Consider the following 15,604-nt stretch of genomic DNA (forward strand, 5'->3'; position numbering starts at 1 on the left):
GTAGGTCGCGGAAGAAACCAGGAAAGAAAATAAAATATTCCCGAAAACTAAATGGAAAAGAAAACTTCTTTGACTGCCCCTAGATCTGCATGGAGGTGATGGGGTGGTTAGTATTTCATTTGAGGGAACGTTAAGTGGGCTTTCTAGCTGATTTTTGAGTATCGGTTTCTGCACATGCGCATTGAGCACCTTCCCTGCTAACATACTGGACAGCTCTCCAAAGAGAATGTGCGCACGAGCCTGGGCACCAGCTTGCTTGTGTGTTTACCAGTGTTGCTTGGCGACCACGTTGCCAACTGCATCTGCTACTAAGCCAGCACGGAGCTTCCCTACTGAGACATTGTGGCAAGACTTGGCTCTGAGTTTCCTTCCATATTCAAACATTTAGGAGCTGGCTTACTATAAACCTTGGTTCTGGGTTTGGGAGAGGCCATCTTGGCATAGTCTCTTATTTCGGGTTGGGGATGCAGGAGAAGCTTAGCGGGAAAGAAGGGGCCTGTGAAGCAGACAACATTTACCATGGAGATATTCTTCCCCAAAAAGGAAAGGACGCCCCTGGGATTCTGTGATGGCCTGGATAAGATCTTCATGGGCTTTGGGAACGAGGATGAGAGAGGCTGTCAGCCGCCCAAATACCACACCAGCTATGCCCCTTATTATCCTATCCACAAGGCTGCGAGCATGGGCGACATAGACACCGTGAAGAGCTTCGTCAAACGGGGAGTGTTTGTCCTGGAACAAATAGATTGGAAGTACAGGTAACAGTGGGGCGGGGGCGGGGGGAGAGTGGACGACAGGTGGGTACCTTGGAGCGAGGCACGGTGACTGGGGAGAAGGCCAGCTTCCTGTCTGAGGGGAGAAAAGAGAAGCATCTGTCATTAATCTTAGGATGCACATCTGAGAAGGGTGTCCCACCCAACTGGTCCTCGTTAACAGAGAAACAAATCAAGTAGTGTTTCACATCCTTCACAGTTCTCCGTCTAGAGCACTGACTGGCCTTCTCAAGGATTTCAACAAAGCTGTATAATACAGCTTTCGTGTATCCATTGGGGGCGGGGACATAATGTCATACACATTGTGGAAAACTGAGTAAGAGAAATTTCTAGTGTGTATCAACTTCCCACCTAAGAGGTTTTCTTTTTTTAAGCAAAAGTTGATACTATGTCAGTGTATTCCTATGTATCCATGTGTGCAGGAAGGTACATTGTTTCCTGAGAGAACCTACAAGAGAAGACGGTTTGCATTCTCCTATGTATTCACTTGTTTCCTCTCCTTTAGTTGTGGATACCATGTTCACTTCATGGTTTTCGGTACTTAGAGCTCCTCCCTCACGACTTTAAGCACTCCTGAAGGGTCATTTGGTGTCGTCCTTATAAGCCACTATGTATTTATATTAGGATTTGATGACGAGTATTGGTTTCCCCACAAGAGTTAACTCCAATGATTTCTATCACACGGTAAGGCTCATTGACATCTTTGACAGCTTTCAAATCACTAACCTCCTCTTGACTTTTCAATTTTGTCCCACCTTTGGGTCACTTCATTTTCCCAATCCTTCCTAGGCAGATGCATGGGTCCCCAGTGTTCCATCACTGCGCTCTCTCCAGGTTCTTATGCATTGGTGCCCTAAGAGGAGCGGGTTCCATGAGCGGTGCCCAGGTCCTACCAGTTCTCAATCATCAGGGCTGTGGTATCTGAAGCTGAGTGCTCCCTGACACATATGGTACTTTGTTCAGAAGGGTCCTTGACCCTGGCTCCAGGCTGGTCGACGGGAAGAATCTATATCCTAAAACACAGAAACAGCCCACATCAGGGAATATTGACTCCAGTGAAATTGTCTGATCCTTCCACTAAGAGGCAGTATAATGGCTTTTCTTCAGAAGAAAAATCAAATTTTAAAATGCAGGGGCCTTAAATGCTATCGGTGATTATAACTGCATGTGTAAGTTTTGAGAAAATATTCTTTAAGTTCATAAAAATCCCTTTTGCACTCACAGAACTGCCCTGCATTTTGCCTGTGTCTATGGCCACCCAGAGGTGGTGGCTTTCCTGGTGGAGAACAGCTGTGAGATTAGTCCAAAGGACATTAAAGATGCCACACCTCTAATTAAGGTATGTTACTGCCATCAGTTTCAAATGATATGAATTTGAAATACATTTTTACATTAAAAAAATAAAGCTTACATCATTTAAATGTAACTAACTATGGAAGCCTGTGGAATTGCTGATCTGGAGTTCTTTAACATTCTATGTGTTGGTGTTACATCCACAGGCTGCACAATGCAGACAGACAGAATGCCTTGACATTCTGCTGAAGTATGGTGCTGATCCAGATATTATCGACTGTCGTGGCAACACCGCTCTGCACTACGCTGTCTACAACGGGGATGTCAAAACAGCCGCAAAGCTGCTTGAATACAGGGCCAGCATTGAAGCAGTAAACGAGGTATACACCACCCACCTTTAATTCAAATGCACTTGAAACACACAGATTTTCACAGCCATGTGTACGTAGCATCAGTTTTCTGTCTTTTCAAAGCTCTAGTCCTCTAATGGAAATGTTTTTTTGAAGTAACTCAACCATTGAAGACACCACTTTAAATATTGGTACTTTTAAGGAAGTACTGCACAGTGCAGCTTTCTGGAATGCATTTCTGACAAATATTTATCAAAGCAATGGATCTGCTAAAGCTCTGATTTGCCTGTTTTTAAGTCTGACAAAAGCTTTTCCTTGGTTAGTTAGAAATGACACCCAACACGTTTGCCTTTTTGATAGCAACTTTATCTTAAATGAGAAAGAAGTGTTTTCTGATAAATGGGCATCTGGATGCTGCAGACAAGTTATGTCATGTGATCAGGCTGTGAATGGTAAAGCCAAAGAAGGGAAACTAGAAAGGGAAGTTGAGGAGAAATACTCATACAAATATGATAATTTGATAATTGAGGGAAAAATATGAAGAAATCTTGATTTTTTTTTTGGAAAATGATTATATTTATTCTGTGCTCTTCAGTTTGGTGATAATAATTCCTAATTAGGGAACATTACTAGTTAACAAGTGTGCCCAGAGGTGAATTTTAGTAGAACTCTGAAGAAATCAGACTGTCAATGATTAGGTAGCAATTATACAGAAAACAAAAAAGGGAAAAACAAGTGATTCACCGTGAAATGACCCTTGTCGGACAGAAATTGCCACTTGGATAAGAGCCTAAAGTCTACTCTGAAATCTACAATGCTTTACTGGGACTTGGGAGATTTTTATGCTGCATTTTTGCATAATCCAGTTGTATTTTGAAATTTCTATTGCTACTTCTGCCCCTATCTTGCAAGTGAAACGGAGTTTTCAGCAAAGGCAGTGTTTGTCTGTTTCTCTCTTTTGGCCAAATCCTGAAATGATAAAGAAAACTGGTCTACCTGTGAGAGAAAAAGTAGAAACGATGCTCTTTTGTTTCCCCAGGCAAAATAAATAAATAAAAATGTGCAGCACAATCATCTGGAGAGAGTTTTGAAAATACACCTGTCTTTAGACGTTATTAGATCTTATGAGATATGCTGATTCAGACGTTTACCTCTAACGTCTGAATTGGCATATCTAATAAGACCCAGGCATAAGCATTTAAAAATGTTTCCTCCATGTAATGGTGAGAGTGCCCTCCCCACTTGTCCCGGTCACCTGTGGTGGGCAAGGGAGCTGATCCCCCATCTTACCAGCTGCAGCACTTGGGAAAGTGGACCCTGCACCTCACCTGTGCAGCACTATGGAACTGACCTTATTGATGGAGGTGGGGGGTAGGTGGGGGGACGGGGGTGGGCTGGTGAACTGTCCCTGAGAACTTAATCTTGGGAGATCTGGCCCTGCTTTTCATCTACCATACGGTGGGTGGTGTGGGCCAGTCAGAGATGCCCCGCCCCCGCCCCGCCCCTTGCTGCCTGTAGCAGGTGGGAGAGCTGGTTCTGAGGTCCTAAGCATGGTAGAGCGTCCCGTCCCTGCCCCTCACCAGCTGTAGCACTCTGAGCCTGGCCTGGGTAACAGTAGAGTTGGCCCTGAAGGTGTAGGTGTGGAGGAGCCAACCAAAACCGAGGGCAGGAATGCAGGAGAACTGGCCCCGCCCCTTTGCTCATTGCTGTGAGGGGTGAGCTAGTCAGAGCAATGCTGGAGAGCTTCACCCTGGTGCTGAGGACAGGGGAGAGCTGGTAGGCTGACCAACCAGGCAACTACCCAGGCCCAGAACCAGGGTTATGAGTTGGTCCACCTCAACATCTACCCCATCTGTGATCTGCTGGAGCATGTGAAATGACCTGACCTGCAGACCCAAAGCTGCAGGATCTCTACGACACAGGATATCTAATAACAGGATATCCAAGAGGCGGCCCAGTGAGGGCCCAGTATCAATAGTGTAGTAGAAACCAGAGGCCTCGAACCAGACCAATGACTCTGTAATGAACACTTGCAAGTAAAGATACATGGACAAAAGGTTTTACTGTGTGACCCACTGTGTCACACTACAGCTTCCATGGTGAGATTTTTCCTGTTTTCTTTTCTTTCTTTTTTTGTCTTAAATTTTATTTTATTTTGTAGGGGGAAGTTGCAAGGGCAGAGGGCAGGAATGAAGGGATGGGAAATGAATGAGATTGAAATGCATGATGTGCAAGACACAAAGAATAAATAAAATCAAAGTTAAAAAAAATGTTTCTTTCGGTTCTTCAGTTCCTAGAAAAGAATTTTGCATTTTTGCACACAAAATGTGAACCACACCCACAATTAAGGTTTTTTTTTTTTTTTCCTCAAAGGGCTCAGAACTCAATGGAGTCCGATATAAACAGTGTCCTCCAGGAGCTGATCCACAGTTCAACTCCACAAGATCCTTTTTTTTTTTTTTAAATTTATTTTACTTAAAAAAAATAGTTGTGTGGGGCTGTTTTGCCTGCAGGCATGTAAAATGTACAACATGCACACAGTACCCATAGAGGCCAGAAGTGGGTATCAGATCCTCCGAAATGAATTACGGATGGCTGTGAGCCACCGTGTGGACGCTGGGACTGGGACACAGGTCTTCTGCAAGAGCAGACAGTGCTCCTAACCACTGAGTATCTCTCTAGCCTAAGGAGATCCTTCAAGAAATGTGGGTTTCAAGTTGCTCTTAAGTAACCAAGTCCCGACTACTCAGCACTCATTTTATTGTCTGTCACCTGTGATGAAGGTGTCCCCACTGTCTGAGGCCCACAAGGGCTCCAGTTTGCTAGGGACCCCTTCAGATCACCAGATATCATCTACTCAAATGTGTGTTTGCATGAACAGTTGCTTTATGGTATTTTGTGATAGAGATTTTAAACTTCCAAACAATTTATAGGGTATGGCCTATTTTTTTCCCCTGTTACTCCCTTAGAAAAGGGATTGAATTTTAGAAGTTAGAAGTTGTTATTTTAAAACTTTATCTCAAGCTGGGGGCAGGGAGGGAGGGTTTGAGAGGGTGGCGCATGCCTTTTTAAACCCAGCATTTGGAAGGCAGAGGCAGGTGGATCTCTGTGATTTCGAGGCCAGCCTGGGCTAGAGTGAGTTCCAGGAAAGAACAGAGAAACCCTGTCTCAAAAAACAAAAAACAAACAAACAAAAAAAACCAAAGCCAAACAAACAAATGAAAAACAAACAAACAAAAAGAACAAAAACAAAACCGAAAACTTTATCTCTGTTTTAAACATATTCACATCGAAATGCCTGTATGTACTACTAGGTTAACTGTAGTTAACTCTAAAAGGTTATGGCAACTGCAGACAAAATTGTATCATTTTGTGTAGATGTAACCAACCTTCTTATTAAATAAGAAACACAGAACCAATGCAAAGAAGAAAGCCAAGAGGTCAGAGCTAAGAACTAAAACCTTACCCTTTCTCCTGCGGTGGTCCTACCTCTCCAAACCAGAGCTACTTCCTGTGTGTCTGTCTTTTTATAGTGTTTCTGTTCTGCCTTCTCATTGGTTGTAAACCCAACCACATGACCACCTCATCACGGCCTGTCTGTATAGACCTCCAGGTTTTCTATCATTGGTATTGAGATTAAAGGCATGTGTATCCAATACTGGCTCTATCCCTGAACACACAGAGACTTACCTAGCTCTGCCTACCAAGTGCTGGGATTACAAGCGTACGCCACCACTGCCCTGCTTTCCTATGGCTTGCTAATAGCTCTGACCCCGGGCAACTTTATTTATTAACATACAAATAACATTTTAATACAAATAAAATATCACCATATTTCCCCTTTTCTATTTTAATAAAAAGAAGAAAGGAAAAAGCTTATAACTAACATAAGAAAAACTACATACAAAAGTACAATAACTATATACAATATATACAAGTAATAAATACCTAAACAATGTCTAGTTCATTTGTATTTGACAAATTCAGAGAAAATAATTCCATTATCTATCCTATTGTATCTAATTCACTTTCTATCCTAATTAATCTTCAACTATAACTAACTAATCTTCAACTCCCTCAGAGAGCCAAGAAGGAAATAATATTAGCTAACAAAAATAAAAACAGGAAGTACATGCAAGCAACTTCCAAAAAATTGTGAGTTGAAGGAAAAAGCCAGCTGCTTGGACAGTCATCTGAGGTTTCTCTGCAGTGTTGGGGCATCATCTTCAGCCTATAGGCTTAGAGTATCTGACAGACTCTTGTGAAGTAGGATGTACACAAGGTCAACAGTTCAACCTCACATTGGGTGAGAGCAGTCCATGTACCAGAAACACCTGAATTCCACTGGTGTCATATCATGATTCAGGATTTTAAATTCTGGAAATTGTTGATGTTTTTTGAATTCAGCTGTTCATTCTTCTTGGCTGTGTGTGCATGTGGCTTCATCTCAGCATCCCATTCTTCTCCACATCCCTCTATTAAATGCCATTCTACTATTGAGAGGCATGAGCTTAATTACTCTTCAAGAATAACTGTTTCAGCAACTGTTCCATTGCACATCAGAAGCCATCGGCCCACTGCCTGTTCAGTTGCCTTCTAAGAAAAGGGCACTGTACCTTTTCCGGATTGTGAAGGCCACTTCAGGGATGGTGCCATACTGTCCTGGCCTCAGAAGATGCCTTTTGATAAAGCCATAACCACACTTGTTTTGGCAAGAATCAGTAGTCCTTTGTTTCATGTCCTGTCTGTCCTGTTTGTCAGCAGTTGATTCGAGGATACTAGGTTGTCCAGTGGCTAACTTTTGCCACAATGAAAGTTAACTCCAATTGCAGTTTTTTCAATGCCCATATTTTCTCTGAAGTAGATTGGTACTGCCAGGAGCCGACATGTCTCATAGTCATGACAAAAAAGAAAATTTTTCTAAGTTATTAAAACATTTTAAATGCCATATTCTGTAGATCTCTGAAGGGTTTGAAGATAACCTGTCTAAAATATATCTATTCAATCTTGAAAACATACCTAATATGACTACAAGTTCTATTATAATGTCTAACTACTAACTTTCATTTCTTTATATCCTAATAGTTGGTAATAAAAACATTCAAAAATCAGAAAATTTCATTACATTGTTAAATGAGCAGTATAAGTACAATTAGAAATATACATATAGCATTTTCTAACAATATCAATTTCAATATATATAATTTGTATACAATATAAAACAATCCAATCCAATGTAAAGTATTTACATTTTTCTTCTTCCTTCCTTCCTTCCTTCCTTCCTTCCTTCCTTCCTTCCTTCCTTCCTTCCTTTCTTTCTTTCTTCCTTCCTTCCTTTCTTTTAAAACAAGAACCTTAAATCTAATCTCCTTTGCTTAGCCCTTTTCCTAACCCTTGACAACAACTTGTAACCAACCCCCCTAATCCATGAAAATTATCCCAGAACCAAAACCCATTAAAAGACCAAAAAAAAAAAAAAAAAAAAACCCACCCACCCCACACCACCTCTTTGAGAATGTGGGCGTCGTATTCTTGAAATTGCTTCCTGCTGGGTATAGGCGAAGGCATCTTTATCCTGAAAAGAAAAATTTTAGGTTAATTGTCAAATTCTAAGAAAGGTAACTATATCCTTCGTTATCCAGTCTGTGTATAATGCCAAAGTTCAGGGTTTATCTCAAGTCCTTATTCAAGTAGTCTTTGAGACTGAGCCATCTCAGCTAGTTCTCTCAAAATTGCTCTGAGCACTTTGTAGTTCAAAGCTGATCTGTAGATGATGTTTGTCAGCCTAGTGATGTTATTATTGTCTACCTGGAATTGTTGTTGTTGTGGGGCCCCATCTTCTTCCTGGAGACTTCAGTTGATATTAGGCCTGGCCATGAATTCCTGCAGAAAACTGATAAGAGACTCGAACACAAAGACATATATATGCAGCTAATTGAAGCCCTTTTTCTTTTTAGAATTAGTTAGTACTCTATATGACCATTCATATCTTAACAAAGTTTAAAATGTATATATATATATATCTATATATATTAATCTTGTAAATTTTAATATAAAATTTATACTTTAAGAAAAGTTTAAAGAATCAGAATAGAATCGAAGAGTTGAGATTAATAATAGAATAGTCCCTTAATTAATGTGGCTTTTCTCCTGTCCCATAACAGAAGATGGCTCTTTTATTTTGGCATGATACAGGGAGTTTGGATTGTCCTTTTAACAACATGCTTGAGTTTAAAGAAGGAGAGAGCCATTCTCCAACTCCAAAGTCAGTTTTAAATTTTAATTGAACTGGGACTATTAGAAGACCAATAGTGTTAAATCTTTAGAGAAAAGCAGAAACAAACATTTAGGAAGACATGAAATGTTTTAGATGATATACCCATAAGCCATTTTACTCTGTTTCTTGGAATAGACGAATTGTCCCTTTTCTTCAATTGTCTCATTTGTCCAGTGTTCTTCAAATTCCTTAACCTTCTCCAAAAAGACAAAAACAAAAACCTTTCCCCATGGTTTTTTTTTGGATGTTCCTTTTTGGCAAGTTATTATCTGATTAAATGCAAAGGCATGTGTTATTGATACAAGTTAGTTTAAATTGGATGTTCATTCTGGTTGATGAACTATCACCTCCTCTAATCAAGAGGTCTCTCTTGTTCAAATCAAACTTTATCAATTTTGATGGTACCCACAGCTTATCTTCTTCTGTAGAAACAAAAGCAAAACCTCGTCCACAATGTAACACATATCCTGGTTTCCATTCTGAGGTCAGCACATCCTTAAAGTATATAGGCTGATTTAATTCTGTAGTTTTTTCTATTATCCAATGTCTCTCTGCAGCTGTTGTTCCTTTCTCGTTGGCATTGAGAAAATTCAAAGTTAATAGAGCATTATGCAGTCTATTTCTGGGGGGGTTTGTTACCCCTTTCTGTTTATTTAGCATATCCTTTAGAGTTCTGTTTGATCTTTCTATAACTGCTTGACCTATAGGATTATGTGGTATGCCTGTAATATGCTTTATATTGTAATAAGCAAAAAACTGTTTCATTTTAACAGAGACATATGATGGAGCATTGTCAGTTTTGATTTGTGCAGGTATACCCATGATGGCCATAACTTCTAGCAAATGAGTGATTACAGAATTAGCTTTTTCAGAACTCAAAGCAGTTGCCCATTGAAATCCTGAATAAGTATTGATGGTATGGTGTACATATTTCAATTTTCCAAATTCTGCAAAATGAAACATGTCCATCTGCCAGATTTCATTCCTCTGAGTACCCTTTGGGTTACATCCTGCTGTTAATGGCGTTTGATTGTAGAAGGAACAAGTAGGACATTTCTTTACTATTTCTTTGGCTTGTTGCCAGGTTATGGAAAAATCCTTTTTTAAACCTTTACTATTGACATGATGTTTTTTATGAAATTCTGAGGCCTCCAGCACATTTCCTACCAATAATTTATCAATCTCATCATTGCCTTGTGCTAGAGGGCCTGGCAGACCAGTATGGAATAGGATATGAGTTATCTATAAAGGATGATTCCTTTTCCTGATTGTATCTTGTCATTGAATGAATAGTGAAGTTAATTATGAAGCATCAGGGATAAATTCTGCAATCTCAATATGTAATACCACTCTTTCAGCATACTGAGAGTCAGTTACTATGTTGAGAGGTTCTGAAAAATCCATTAATACCAACAGAATAGCATACAATTCTGATTTTTTAACTGAATTATAAGGACTTTGTACCACTTTACTTAAATTTTCTAATTTGTAACCTGCCTTTCCTTGTTTGTTGGCATCTGTATAAAATGTACGAATTCTAGATATGGGTTTTTCCCGTACAATCTGAGGCATGATCCAATCAGCTCTCTTTATAAGATCAATTCTATTGCTTTTGGGATATTTGCTGTTAATTTCTCCCAAAAAACTACTGCAAGCTTTTTGCCAAGATTCACTTTCTATCCATAATTTTTCAATGTCCTACTTAGTTAAAAGTACGACAATTTCTGCTGGGTCTATACCTGCTAATTGACGAAGTCTCAATTTTCCTTTCCAAAACAAGTCAGAGATTTTTTCCATGTAAGTTTTTAATTTTTTATTTGGTTTATTTCGTAAAAATATCCATTCCAATATAATATCTTCCCTCTGCATTAATATTCCTATTGGGGAATGCCTAGAAGGTAAAATAACCAAAATGCAATCCAGCTTTGGATCAATATGATCTATGTGCCCTTCATGTACTTTCTTTTCTACCAAGGCCAATTCTTTCTCAGCTTCAGGCAACAATTCTCTTGGACTATTTAAGTCCTTGTCACCTTCTAAGGTTTTGAACAAATTATGTAGTTCATCATTTTTTACCCAACAATAGTTCTTAAATGAGAAATGTCTCCAAATAATCTTTGAAAGTCATTAAGAGTCTGTAGTCGATCTCTCCTAATTTGCACCTTTTGGGGTCTAATTTTTTTGTAGCTCTATTTTATATCCTAAATAATTAATAGAATCTCCTCTTTGTATCTTTTCAGGAGCAATTTGTAATCCCCAGCAAGGCAAAATTTTCTTTACTTCTTCATTCTTTCTAAAGTATCCGCATTTGAGTCAGCTAGTAAAATATCATCCATATAATGATAAATTATAGATTTAGGAAATTTTTTATGTACCACTTCCAATGGCTGTTGTACAAAATATTGGCACAGAGTTGGCCTATTCAACATTCCCTGTGGGAGGACCCTCCATTGAAATCTTTTAACCGGTTGAGAATTATTATAAGTAGGCACTGTGAAAGCAAATCTTTCTCTGTCTTTTTCTTGTAAGAGTATTGAAAAGAAATGGTCTTTTAAATCAATAACTATGAGAGGCCATACTTTTGGTAACAGAGTAGTGTGGTGGTATTGTGTTCCCCAAAATATTGTGTACTCTAATAAATTTATCTGGGGTCAGAGAACAGACAGCCACTAGATACAAAGGCTAGAAAATGGTGGCACTCACACCTTTAATCCTAGCATTCCAGAGATAGAAATCCCTCTGGATCTCTGTGAGTTCAAGGCCACATTGGAAATAGCCAAGCATGGTGACACACACCTTTAATCCCAGAAAGCCAGCCTTTAATCCCAGGGAGTGGTGGTAGAAAGCAGAAAGATATATAAGGCGTGAGGACCAGAAACTAGAGGATTTTGGCTGGTTAAGCATTCAGGCTTTTGAGCAGTAATTCAGCTGAGACCCATTCTGGATGAGGACTCAGAAGCCTCCAGTCTGAGGAGACAAGACCAGCTGAGGATCCGGCGAGGTGAGATAGCTGTGACTTGTTTTGTCTCTCTTATCTACCAGCATGGACCCCAATAACTCGCCTCAGGTTTGATTTTATTAATAAGAACTTTTAAGATTCCTGCTACAGAGTAGGCAAAGGAATTCCAGATTGTAGAGAGCCCATTGGCTGAATTACTTTGTTAATTGCTCTAAGGTCTGTTACCGTCCTCCATTTACCAGATTTCTTTTTAATAACAAATACAGGAGAATTCCAAGGGCTGGTTGATTCTTCAATATGCTGGGCATTTAACTGTTCTTCTACCAGCTCTTCTAAATCCTGGAGTTTCTCTGTTGTTAAAGGCCATTGCTAAATCCATACAGGCTTGTCTGTTGACCATTTTAAAGGTAGAGCTGTTGGTGTTTTTGGAAGATTATCAGTTGTTGTGCCCTGTTCTTGTATGACATGGATGGCTGATGAGCACTCATTAGAATAATATCTTCTAATATTTCTCTCAGAAATATGTACTAGTTTATGATTTGTTTCTGAAATTGGAGGGATGTTAATCTGAATATTCCATTGTTGTAACAAGTCTCAACCCCACAGGTTCATAACTATGTTAGCCATATATGGTTTTAATTTTCCTTTCTGTCCTTCTGGACCTATACATTCGAGCCATCTTGCACTCTGTTTTACTCGAGATAATGTCCCAATTCCTAAGAGTTGAACGTTTACCTCCTGATGAGGCCAAGTTGGATGCCAAAATTCTGGTGCAATTATGGTAATGTCTGCACCTGTGTCTACCAGACCAGACAACGAAACACCATTTATTTTTATTGTTAGTCTTGGTCTTTGTTCATTAATAGAAGTTTGCCAAAAACTTTTCTTTATATTTTTTCCTGAATTTTCTGTAACCTTATGATCCAATTTTGAAACAACTTCACTGTTAATTTCTTCTGTCTGAATTTGAATTTCTCTATAATTCATTTTTACAGGTTTAACAAGTTTTTCTAAGACTGTTATCCTGGCACTTAAATTGACTATCATTTTAAATAGTAAAATGAGGATAAGAAAACTAATAAATTGAATAATTTGATCAATATTAATCTTCTCATATAGTTGTTCCATTGTCAGAGTGCCTAAAATTTCAAACAAAGCCCAATTTTCTTCCAATGCACACATAAAGCCCCTTTTTTTAATGTAGAAAAAAATTCTTTTTTAAATGGATATGTTAATTGACTTACCAAGTCTGCATAGAACAGTAGAAATCTGAGGGAATTTCAAAACAGCCACCTGGTGTTCGAGGTATGAATCCAGAGAGAGAAAGAAAGCGTAGCTGCTTGAGCCGAATCAAGCCTTGGCTTTACAGGCAGGGGCCCTGTTTGGTAGGGCAGGCCTGAGTTGTTTGTAGCAGTTGCAAGTAGCTCCAGCTGCGGGTCAGTCAGACCTGGGCCCGAGTTAGGGAGCCAGGCCGCCCAGGCCGGAAACCGGACCTGCCACCAAGCCAAGCCAAGCCAAGCGGTTTTTAATGGATTCTTGTCACTTTGGGCACCAAATGTAGATGTAACCAACAGTCTTATTAAATAAGAAACACAGAACCAATGCAAAGAAGAAAGCCAAGAGGTCAGAGCTAAGAGCTAAAACCTTACCCTTCCTTCTGCGGTGGTCCTACCTCTCCGAACCAGAGCTACTTCCTGTGTGTCTGTCTTTTTATAGTGTTTCTGTTCTGCCTTCTCATTGGTTGTAAACCCAACCATATGACTGCCTCATCATGGCCTGTCTGTATAGATCTCCAGGTTTTCTGTGGTTGGTATTGAGATTAAAGGGATGTGTATCCAATACTGGCTGTATCCCTGAACACACAGAGACTTACCTAGCTCTGCCTACCAAGTGCTGGGATTACAAGCCTACACCACCACTGCCCTACTTTCCTATGGCTTGCTAATAGCTCTGACCCCGGGGCAACTTTATTTATTAACATACAAATAACATTTTAATACAAATAAAATATCACCATAATTTTGTACCAAGGAAGGTGATCTACTGGCTTTCCTCAATATAAAAGAAATATGTATAGATCATTGTTAGAATTATTATTGATAAAACCATTGTCTTTTTTCTCAAAAACAGCTTGAAGTAGTAATTAAAATGAAACCAGATTAAAAATAGCATTTGAAAAAGGCATGGTGTCACAAATCCTAGCATCATAACACTTAGGAGATTAACAGAGGAGAACCATGAGCACAAGAAGCTAGCCTGGGATACATAGTGAAATTCTGTTTCAAAAGGCAAAAACCAACTGTAACAATCCACACCACCCCCCCCCCCCCGCCACCAAAAAAAGCCCAAAAGTAGTTGTGCTTCCGAGTCATGAGAACATCATCATTGTCATCATTATCATCTTCATCATCATTTTGGAACTCACTATCCAGACCAGAATGGCCTTGAACTCATGGAGACCTGCCTGTCTCTGCCTCCCACGTCCTGGGACTAAAGGTATGCACCACCACATCAGGCCTGAGAATATTATCATAATTGAGAATGAAATTTCCTACTGAGCTCTCTACAGTTAAATAAGACTCTCATTTTATAATAAGAGCAAGCAAAGTTCTTTCAAAGCCTGTTCATTTAAGTGAGAGCCCATTTTCTGAAATGCCGATATTGGTGTCCTAGGATCTGGTACCACACATAAAAGGGAATTAAGTTTCTCTGCAATTGCATGAAATGTCTGCTGCATCTCAAAATTCTCAACATTGTGTCCCTTGAACTCTACATCCTTAAATGCTAATGTCTGCCATAAAAGGCAGCTTCAAAAGAGTAGAAGTTATAAACAATAAAGGGGATTTCCCTGATGGAGGACCTGTACTCCTCCTCCTCCTCCTCCTCCTCCTCCTCCTTCTCCTCCCCCTCTTCCTCCTCCTCCGCTTCTTCTTCTTCTTTGTGTCACATTCCCGGACAGGTAGTCATGCAGTCTTGTTGTTGGGTCATGAAATGTCTGGAAAAGAGATCTTTCTTTGTAATGCAGAGAGAAAGAAAATATAGGCGAGGAAGTTTAGCTTATTTGCAAGCAACAATACAGAAAGTTTTTGCTATTGTGGTCTTTGTTGTGGGTTGTTGAAATAAAGATACAGAATCAAGAAACTTTTTAAACAGGAACAATCACATGGCCCCAAAATGCCAGTATGCATGTTTTGACAAAAGCAAAAATCTGTGGCAATAGGAAATGTTTGCCATGGATTTGGGAGTGAATATATGTGCTCACTCTGGGTAGGGGGATTTCACGGAAAAGGGGGAGCCCACGTGGAAGTCAGTGGGTTGAGGAAGAAATGGCCAGTCATTTATTGTCGGCATTTATGATTATGTGCTCAAGGAATTTATTAATTTCAATTCATCACTGATTTTGTTTTGACAGAACAAGATCACACCACTTTTGCTTGCTCTGAAACAAAACAAGGAGAAGATGGCAGAATTCTTAATTAACAAGGGAGCCAACACAAAAACATGTGACTTTCTGGGAAGGTAAAAAAGTCTTTGTACCTTAGCCAGGCGGTGGCACCCACCTTTAATCCCAGCACTTGGGAGGCAGAGGCAGGCGGATCTCTGTGAGTTTGAGGCTAACCTGGTGTGCAGAATGAGATCTGGGATCCACACCAAAACTACACAGAGAAACCCTGTCTTGAAAACAAAATCAAAACAAAAACAAAAGTCCTTGTACTTCAATAAAGTTAGTGAGTTTGGTGCTGTAACTATCACCCAAGCCACAGTGTTAAACACATAGGAAGAAGAATGTAACCTTTACTTACTGAGATAACTTTAACCTAGACCATCAGTTTGGTACAAAAGAAAGTGTTCAGTGTGAACAACAAAAAGACAATATACAATAGGGTCTATATCTCCTGATAATACAAAATAATGTTGATTGATTGTATTGCAACTTATTCATTTGGGCAAC

General features: G+C 39.6%; 1 protein-coding gene across 1 annotated transcript in view; it reads left to right on the plus strand.

Annotated features, from left to right (window-relative positions):
* The first annotated feature begins 279 nt into the window (after positions 1–279).
* The window catches only part of LOC102905426 (uncharacterized), a 163,945-nt gene continuing 148,620 nt past the window's right edge, over positions 280–15,604 (plus strand). Inside the window, exons 1-4 of the mRNA XM_042275419.2 lie at positions 280–758; positions 1,998–2,112; positions 2,273–2,446; positions 15,065–15,171. Of these exons, the coding sequence (XP_042131353.1) occupies positions 520–758; positions 1,998–2,112; positions 2,273–2,446; positions 15,065–15,171 (635 nt within the window). The 5' untranslated portion in view covers positions 280–519. The remainder of the gene's footprint in view (positions 759–1,997; positions 2,113–2,272; positions 2,447–15,064; positions 15,172–15,604) is intronic.

This window comes from Peromyscus maniculatus, chromosome 4 (assembly GCF_049852395.1).
Source record: "Peromyscus maniculatus bairdii isolate BWxNUB_F1_BW_parent chromosome 4, HU_Pman_BW_mat_3.1, whole genome shotgun sequence".
In the NCBI taxonomy this organism is placed as follows: Eukaryota; Metazoa; Chordata; class Mammalia; order Rodentia; family Cricetidae; genus Peromyscus; species Peromyscus maniculatus.